Source organism: Hipposideros armiger, unplaced genomic scaffold (assembly GCF_001890085.2).
Source record: "Hipposideros armiger isolate ML-2016 unplaced genomic scaffold, ASM189008v1 scaffold_48, whole genome shotgun sequence".
Lineage (NCBI taxonomy): Eukaryota > Metazoa > Chordata > Mammalia > Chiroptera > Hipposideridae > Hipposideros > Hipposideros armiger.
Window position 1 is genome coordinate 1,243,616 of NW_017731398.1, and position 9,641 is coordinate 1,253,256.

Below are 9,641 nucleotides of genomic sequence, written 5' to 3' on the forward strand. Positions count from 1 at the left end.
TCCCAAGCCAGTTCTTAACCATCGCGCCACTCGGCCGGCCCAATTATTTTTTTATTTTTAAGTCTTTAGTTTTTATAGCAGTTTTAGGTTCACAGCAAAATTAAAAAGGTACAAAACCTTCCTATTCATACATACCCCCTGACCCGACGTGGGCACAGCCTCCCCCATTATCAACATCCGTGCCCCAAAGTGGCACGTTTGTTACAATTGATGAACCTACATAGACACATCATAATCACCCAAAGTCCATAGTGTCCACAGAGCACAAAAGAGTCAGGAGGCTCCAGCTAGAAATAAATGACAAAGATTTATTCAAGAGTCTTAGGACTCGCAAATCATAAACACAACTAGACAATACCCCAGCGTGTTCTGAAGAAGAAAGACAAGCTGAGCGTTCTTGTAGTAAAAACTACATTCTTGAGAAGAATCAGTCCTGCATTCTTAGCCTCTGGATTGCTAAGTAATCTTAGTGATGGTAATCTTCCAGATGTTTGGTGGTCTGGGTGATGGATGTCAGGCTGTCTGAACACGTGAACATTCTTTCCTAAGCCCTTCAGAGGGTAATCTATAGGATTTACATGTCTTCCTCCAGGCACAACTGAAAAGTTCAAAGTTTAAGTCCTCAGGCTATTTAAGGTAAAAAAAAAAAATCTATTCCTTATCCTTCAGCCTGTTTGGTCTGAACCAGTTTTGTCAGCTTGACTATACAGACTCCATATTAAGTCAGCTTAGTTATACTGACTTCATCCTTTCTTCACTCATTCTTCAACAGTCTACCTTAGGGTTCACTTGTGGTGGTGTATGTCCTTTGGGTTTGGACACAGGTATACTGACATGTATCCATCATTATTGTATCATACAGTGTATTTTCACTGCCCTAAATATCTTCTGTGCTTCACTTCTTCCTTCATCCCACCCTCCCTGCCATCCTGCCCCAACCACTGGCAACCACTGATTCTTTTACTGTCTCCCTCGTGTTGCCTTTTCCAGACTGTCATTATAGTTGGAATCAGACAGTATGTAGTCTTTTCAGATTGGCTTCTTTCACTTAGCAATACGCATTTAAGGTTTCTCCATGTCTTTCCATGGCTGAGAGCTCATTTCTTCTTAGTGCTGAATAATATTCCATTGTCTGGATGACCACAGTTTATTTATCCACTCACCTACTGAAGGGTATCTTGGGGGCTATCAAGTTTGTGCAATTATGAATAAAGTTGCTATAACCATCCGTGTGCAGGTTTTTATGGGGACATAAGTTTTTACTTCCTCTGGGTAAATACCAATGAACGTGACTGCTGGATTATATGGTAGGAGCATGTTTATTTTTGTAAGAAACCACCAAACTGTCTCCCAAAGTGCCTGTTCCATGTTGCATTCCCACCAGCAGTGAATGAGAGTCCCACCATCTTCATCAGTGCTTTTTTTTCTAATACAAAGAAGTTTTAAGGGCTGGCCAAGTGGCTCAGTTGGTTAAGAGGTCACTCAAGAGTGTGAGCTCTGAGCAACAGGGTCACTGGTTCGGTTCCCAGCCTGAGCTGAGCTGCTACTGAGCTAAAAAAAAAAAAGTTTTAAGAGGAAATGACACAAAATTCTTTAACTCCATTATTATTTTTTTAAAAATGCACATGCATGGCAAAATGTCAAAACATTTCAGGAAACTATAAAAGTAAAAAAGTCTCCATCTTGTCTTCCAGTCCCTCTCTATAAAGCCAATCACCATTCACACTTTCTTGTGTATTTCTTGTGTAAAAAGAAAAATTTATTAGGTATCTCTCAGCATATATATTAAATGTTTCTTCCCTTTACATTTTTTCACAAAACATATCATATTATAAGCACAGTGTTTTGCATTTTGCTTTTTTCACCCACCTGGAGATTATTAGCATATAGAAATCAACCTCATTTTTTAAAAGGCTAATGGGATTCCGAGGCTAGATGTTCCAAACATTACCCATATTTGCTTTGATTTGCATTTTAAAAATTACCAGTGGGGGTTAAACTTTTTGTCTCCCCTTTCTGTGTGACCTGCTTATTCTTATCCTTTACCCATTTTTCTATTGAGTTCTTGGGTCTTTTTCATGCTCATTTGGCTAAACTTATAGTAAATTAGAAATTGGCCCTTGGTTTGTCACATGTATTAAAAACATGTTTTCCACTTTGTCATTATTTTTTGTCAAAATGATTTATGGCCTATTATGTTATGCAGAGATTTTAAATTTTTTGTATTCAAAAAATTCTTCCTGGGCCGGCCGAGTGGTGCGATGGTTAAGAACTGGCTTGGGACATCAGAGGGTCCCGGGTCAGGTCCCACATATGAGGGCCAGTGACGCTGCCCTCTACAGCTAAGATGCTGAACAACAGCTTGACCTGGAGCTGGGCCGGCGACGGCGGCTGCAGTCCCCTGCTGCAGTGGGTTGCCATGGGTTACCGTGTGTAGCCAGCAGCCAGCGTGAGCGGCCAGCAGCTGCCCTGAGCGGCCGTCCAGAAGCCGGAGACGGATCTGCCTCGCCTGGGAAGAGCGCAATGATGGTGCCAGCTTGGGCCAGTGAAGCAACGTCCTCCACAACTAGACTGAAGAACAAAAACAACAGCAACTTGTCTGTTCCCCTTCCCCCGATTCCCCAATAAAATATTAAAAAAAAAATTCTTCCTGATTTCTGAGTGCATTCTGAGTTTTATAAATAAAAAAAATTCAGGTTGCTCGTGTGTGTGTGTGCACATGTGTGTGTAGCAAATCAAACACACAATAGTAAGCCCATAAGGGCAAAAAGCCCATGACACCAGACTATTCCTAGGGGATGTCTCTGCCTCCCAGACCGTGTGACTCAGTAAATCTCATAGTGATTGACTTCAGTATTTGTAAGGGAGTAGCTTAGGAGCAGCAGTCTGATTTGACAAATGGGTTAGGGAACTTGTCTTCAAGCCTCTTTTGCATGCTAAGCGCACTGCAAGTTTTTACTGAAGGTTACAAGATTTTTTTTCTCTTTCAAATGGTCGACAATTCTATTGATAATTTTCTTCCTATGAACTCAGCAGCCTAGGGATTATATGTGTGTGTGTGCGCACATGCATATAAATTTCTGTCTTTTTTTTTCTTTTTCTTCCTAGCTGTTTCAATTCATCCCTGTAGCACTGGTGGCTCTGTGTCCTGGCACCAGCACCCTACCCTGGGGCTGCCTCTCAAGTCGCCCTGTCCAGCCTGGAGCACCCTTGAGCCTTCCCAGGAATATCCTTGAATAGAGCAGTTCAGCATAGGGCATGGGAACTGGCCGGAGGCTGCAAATCCATTCTCCTCCTTCTTGGCACTAAAGGGGCTAGAGAGGCCCTGGCCAGCACAGGACAATGGAGACAGGGAATAGCGAGTGTCCCTTGAAGAACACAAGGTCCAAAGGGCCTCCTCCCTGTGTCACACTAAATACAAACCATTCATAAACAAACAAACAAACAAACAAACAAACAGGAAAAGATACTGGCCTTGGGAAGTAAAAAAATTCCATCCTGAAAAAAGAATCCTGCTCTAGCTTCCTTTTACATGGCCGTGTGCCATGTGATACGTAATTTCGCCACTGTTCAGCGACACTTCCTTGGACTGAATTTCACTCTTCCCTCTTGAAAATAAATGTTTCCCTGACCCCATTCTCTAGTTTCTCTTCTTGTCTGGGCATTTCTGCGATGAATCCCTGTTTAGTCTTCTCCTTCTCTTTGGGCCAGTCTTATGGCATCCCACAATACTGTCCATTTAAATGACCGTTTCCCAATCACATCGAGTGGCCCTGGCTCTCTGGCATAGCTAGAAAAAAGTGAGACACACACCATTCGTACAACCAGAGGACTCTCTCCCTTCTTACTCTGACATCCATGAAGTAGGTTGGGTTACACAATGATGGGGGTCTTGGGTGGGGGGAGTTACTTCCTGCATCCCCAGGGCCTAAAGGCCCCCCTGCCTCAATGTCAGGGCCTTGTCTGCTCAAGGGTTGTTGGCCCTGCCTGTGACCAGGTGTTATGGAAAGCACCTTTAGCATTGCCATCAGAGCCCTCAGGGCCTTAGTCTGAGCATTCCTTGTGGCAAGGTCCCTTCTTGCTGAGCATCTGAAGACAGGTCATTTCTGCCTGTCCAATTTTTCCTAACAGGCCTCCAGTCTCCAGAGTGGAGAACATGCCTTTGTGTGTGGTATTAGTAATGAAAGCTAGGAGCCACATCCAGTCCCCTCTTACCCTGGTGGGTCCAGGGGGTGGACATGTGACTTAGGCTCAGCCAACCAAACACTCTCTCCCTGGTTTGGAACCCTGAGAGGAAGGCGGACAAACAGACATGGCTGTAGCATCACCAGGGCTTATGGGGAGGGCGGGCTGGGCTGTTTCTGCTGAGAGATTGTTGCTGCGGTTCTTGGGGCCTTATTTCATTTCTTGGTTTCCAACCGTTCTCAACCTGATCCTTCAGCTCTCATTTACTCTGGGAAGCACCCTGATATTCTTTCAGTAAGTCCCTTTTACTTGTTAGCCAGAGTAGTTCTCTAAAGCTTTTAACCAAAAATGCTCACAGGGCCTCTGTCCCCATTGTGGTTTGGAGAAAGGAGCGGGAGCAGCGCTACTTATTGAATGGGGCTGTCTCTAGGCTTGTTTACTGTCCCAGGCTGGTCTTAGGGCACTGGCGTGGGGAGCCACGTTATGCCAGGAATTGGTCTTAAATGTGACTCTCTATCTAAACCGGGGACAGTTGACATTGGCCAGGACCAACTTCCTGGAGAATCAGGCACAGGGCAGAGATGGCTGGCTCCAGGATTCTCCTATGACAAGACAGTGCCAGTTTCTTGTGGTCAAGGGTTGGCTTGGAATAGGAGCAGAGGTAAACAAACTCTTAGGCTGTTGGAAAGTTTCAGCAGTATCCCAGCCCCACCCCAACCAAATTAATCTTTTCCCTTTTGTGTAAATTTCCATCCCTAGTCAGGATGGAAAAGTGGAGAAACAAATCTTTGTAACCACATGATCATCCCCAAGAATTATCATCCTCAATCATTTTGGAGATCTTGCATTCTAGAAATGATGACCACTGAAGAGACGTGGTGGCAGGGAATTCTGCACTCAGGAGCTTAGTGGAGACTTCTCAGGCTAGCCTAGAGGTGGTGCTGTTTGCATGTGGTCATTTTGGGCTAATATATTAAGGTGCTACCAGGGATATAGGATTTAATAACTGAACCTTACTTTATATCTTTATCCTTGGATTAGTTAGCGGTTGTAATTAATTAAAAATGAGTGAAATTCAAATAATCTTTGGAGTGGTGCAGAGAATTTCCTAGGAATAACACAAAACTTAGAAGCTATAAAAAGACAAGATTGGCAAATTTGATGTCATAAAAATGTCAAAGTTCTATTTTTTAAAAAATGACAAAAAGACAAACAGCAAACTGAGAAAAATATACTAACTTCTGTGACAAACAAAGGCACCATTTTCTTATCATACAAAGAGCTCTTACAGGCAAATTTAATTTAAAAAATGGAAAGAAGATATGAACAATTGATTCATAGAAAATGAGATTAAAATCACCAATACACATAAAACATTTCTCAAGTGAAAGTTAAATTTTCGTGAAATGAAACTTAAATGAAAATTAAAACCACAAATGTAGTCATTTGTGTGTGCCTCCAATAATTGCTCTGTACAAATATACACAATTGTTCTATCATAGATCATTATGAGTGTCTTTCTCCATTCTTATATTTCCCCCTTGTATTTCCAGGCAGTTTCTTATCTGTTGTCATGTAGCGCCAGGGCAGCCATTTCTTAAAGAGCACCAAGTGTGGGAACACCAACCTCCCACAGTCACCTGTCAAACAGGTGTGCTGGGGGTGGTGTCTCGGCCTGGGGAGTTGATGATGGAGCAAGCTCCACAGAAAAGGAGATAGACAAAGAACGGGAGTTCCCGGCAGAAGAGGAGGGACAGGGCTTTCCCCCAGACGCAGGGATACCACGTGCCAAAACAAAGAAAGGTGCGTGCAGAAAGCCAGGTGCCAGTATCTGCAAGATGGGAGAAGGGCCCCGGGTTCGGGCGAAGAGGGGGGCTTTTCCTGTGCAGATTGCTTTCCTGCTCAGGGACTGCTTTTGGCCGTCGAGGGTCCTAACAATTGTCACACAGTTCATAGCTGAAAACGACCTTTAAGTCCATCCATCCAGCTTACACTTTTTACAGATAAATGTAAGGAGGCCTTAAAGAAGTGACATGACCTGTTCCAGGTCACAGCTATGACCAACACTGGGGTCCTAACTGCCAGCCTGCAGATTTTCTGGCTCTGGCCCTCGGGCACTCGGGCACTGCCCAGGTTGTCAAACCACAAACTCCTCTCCCGGGCCAGCAGCCCGGGTGGTCTGGGTGGACTACATCTCCCACAATGCCCGGACCCAGCCTCCCGCCCTCCGTCGCTGTATCCGTCAATAGGAAAGCAGAGTTTCCAGAGGCCGTTCTCAGCAGCCATTGAGCGCGGCGGGGGGCGGACCTATCCCGTCCATTGTTCTCGGTGCCCCTCCGGGCCGGAGCAGTCGTGACACTGTAGGGGCCGTGCCGTGTGCCTGGGGCACTTTTGCAGGCGGATCCGCCGCTGCCGTAGCAGGATCTGATCTCCGAAGAGGTGAGCCTGGAGAGGCAGGCCTGGAGCCATGAGGCCCAGGGGAGTAGCCCAAGGCGCGAGAATAACGGGCCTGGAGCCAGTGCTGTCAGGCTGCTGGGGGAGGGGCGTCGGGGGCGCTGTCCGCGGCCCGCGGGCCCTGGCCGTCAGGGCTCACACGCGGGTTCGCTCAGCTAATGCACCCGGACTCTTCTCCCACCCGTGGGCTCCTTGCACAACCAACCCTAACTTCTCTTGCCATAGAGACATCATCCCGCGCACCTCGTCATTTTACAGATGGGGAAACTGAGCTCAGAGGGGGCGTGTCTTGCTCCGGGTCACACAGCGAATTACAATAGCTTACTAGGAAAATTTCCCGGGTTCCCAAGTAAGAGTTCTGTTATACCTGTGTTTCTTCTAGTCATTGTGAATACACATTGGAGTTTCGGTTTTCTCACTAGCATTTCTATTTTGTTCTTTATTTTATAAAGTTTTCCCTTCCCCCCCCCTCTTTCTTTCTTTTTTTTGTTGGGGGGGGAAGGGTTAACTGAGTCTTTATGATATAGTAATGATTTTAAAAATAATTTTTCATTACTTTTATAGTCTAAATAATTTATAATTTCACTGCTCGCAACATCTTGTAAGATTTCCATCCACTATTTTTTCCCTTATGTATGCGTTCATTTTTAATGGGAATTGGGGTCATACTGTGTCTATGATTTTAATGCCTTGCTGGTTTTGCTTTTATCCATAATTTTCATATGAGTTGTATCTTAAATCATTAATGATTAACAATCTGTCAGCATAATTTAAAAAATATTCTAAAATACGGCAGAGTGCACACTTCTTAAATTTCATAGTGCAACCATTGTCAAATCAAGATATAGAACATTTCCAGCACACCAAAGGCTCCTCTGCGCCCCTTCTCATTCAGTACCCCCCCCAAAGGTAGCCATTATTACATCAGCATACTTTTTAATACACTGTATTGTATGAATATGCCATCATTTACTAACTACTCCCCTGCTGCTGGATTTTTAATGTGTCAATTTTTTTTTGCAATTAGAAAGAATGCTATGGTTGTGTGTCTTTGCAAATAAATTTCTATTTGCAAAGATGGTTATTTTTAAAGATAAATCCATGAGTGGCTAAGGCTTGACTGAAGAGTAGGAAAAGTTAAAACTTCATAACTTAAAATGGTAATAATGCTGTTGAGATATTGCCTTCCTTCCCATGAGGCTCCAAGTGTCTTGACATCTTGATTTAAGATAATCCTTAAGATGGGTCCATAGGACAAGAAGGATGGGTGTTATTATGTGTACTTATTAGGTGTGGTCAGTGAGGTTGAGTGACTTGAGTTGTTATGTTATAATAGGTCAAGGTCACTCAGTCTGCCACAGCAAGTCTAAACTGACTTAGGGCAGGATAGCTCAGTCCTGGGTTCTTGCAAGGGCTTTGAATTTCTGATACTCAGGCTTTGGTCTCTTGGAAAGAAAAATGCTGTGTATTTTGTGTTTACGATGCTTCTTAACTTCTCTTGCTATACACAGAAATAGGTTTTAAGGAATAAGCCATTTTCCTTTAAGAGAGACAGGAAACTTGTGTTGATTTGCGGATGTAAGAATCACTTGGTGGCCTGATCCGGGCTGCTGTAAGTTGGATTGTTTTAGGACAGTTCACATATTGATTCTGGTTCTCTTCCTCATTTCTTAGCTGGGCTACTTGTTGAAATTTAAGGAGGGAAGTATCTTCTCAGAGAGCCTGGCTGGAGAAGACTGAAGTTCAAGACTAGAAGCCTGAGTGATCGCCCCAAAGACGTGGGTGATGGCTGCAGAGGTGCCGAGAGTAACCACTCCCCTGAGCCCCTTGGTCCAGGTGCCTCAAGAGGATGATGAACAGGAGGAGGAGGAGGTCACCACCATGATCCTGGAGGATGACTCTTGGGTACAGGAAGCTGTGCTGCAGGAGGACGGCCCTAAGTCTGAGCCTTTTCCCCCGAGTGCCAGCAAGGGCAGCCCCCGCGAGGAAGTGGCTGGAGGACCGCAGGGTGCACTCAGCCGCCTTCGAGAGCTCTGTCGGCGCTGGCTGAGGCCGGAGGTTCACACCAAGGAGCAGATGCTGACCATGCTGCCCAGGGAGATTCAGGCCTGGCTGCAAGAGCATCGACCCGAAAGCAGTGAGGAGGCAGTGGCCCTGGTGGAAGGCTTGACCCAGACCCTTCGGGACAGTGGTGAGATGCTGAGCCTCATAGGGAGAGGGTGGGAGCACCCTCCGAGGTGGAGGACAAGGTGGCATCCAGGATAGAGTTGGGGACGGCCCCATCCCTCTACACTGTCTGCGGGCAATCAGTACATTGTCACCTTTTTAAATGCCCTGTGTGCAGTGACAGTTCCAGAACTGCAGTATAGGAGGGGCTTAGAGGAGTATTCTCGGAGCTATATTTGCATAGTAAGCCTGGTTTTTACTTCTGTGTTTAATCAGGGTGATGGGGAAGCTTATAGAGGTCTGGGGGAAGGGCTGAAGGCCCTATAAATCACCCCTTGGCACCTTCACTTGGTTGTGCAATAATCGTCCAGATATGTGAAGTTCCGGCAGTTAGAAAAACCAAATCCTGTTTTTACAAGATGAACATGCTGTGGGACCCTGGCCCACCATTCAACTACTCTGCCTCCATCCTGCTCTTCACTTGTAAATGGGACTCCCTTGATGACAAAATAGTTACTTCTGATCTGCCTGTGCCCCTAAGACTGTTTCAGGACCCATGCGACATGGCTGCCTGCGTGCGGATGAGAACTGCAGGGGAGGAGACTTCAGAGGCTTCACGGAGGACATGGAACTTGAGCAGGAATTGCAGGCTGGGGTAGAATTTGGAAAGGTGCAGGGCAGGCGGAGGGGGTGGCCTCTAAGAGAAGCTGTGCTATGCAGAGGCTCTGAAGGGTGGACCAGTGTGGCATGGTTCAGGTGACAGTAAGAAAGGTGGACAGATCAGAGTGGAAAGTATGTTTTTGGGAAGTAGGGTTGGGGGAAGGGGGGAGATGGAG

General features: G+C 45.6%; 2 protein-coding genes across 5 annotated transcripts in view; one reads left to right on the forward strand and one right to left on the reverse strand.

The window, feature by feature from the left end:
* Nucleotides 1-9,641, reverse strand: part of ZNF774 (zinc finger protein 774) — a 55,163-nt gene that overhangs the window by 26,980 nt on the left and 18,542 nt on the right. The window lies entirely within an intron of this gene.
* The window catches only part of ZSCAN2 (zinc finger and SCAN domain containing 2), a 16,197-nt gene continuing 11,963 nt past the window's right edge, over nucleotides 5,408-9,641 (forward strand). The window contains exons 1-3 of one of the 4 annotated variants that reach the window (XM_019640125.1): nucleotides 5,413-6,624; nucleotides 6,865-6,988; nucleotides 8,314-8,830. In XM_019640125.1, coding sequence (XP_019495670.1) covers nucleotides 8,425-8,830 — 406 coding nt within the window. In that variant the 5' untranslated portion in view covers nucleotides 5,413-6,624; nucleotides 6,865-6,988; nucleotides 8,314-8,424. Of the gene's footprint in view, nucleotides 6,625-6,864; nucleotides 6,989-7,130; nucleotides 8,831-9,641 lie in introns of those variants that run through there. The other 3 variants (XM_019640129.1, XM_019640124.1, XM_019640126.1) reach the window with 3 other exon arrangements.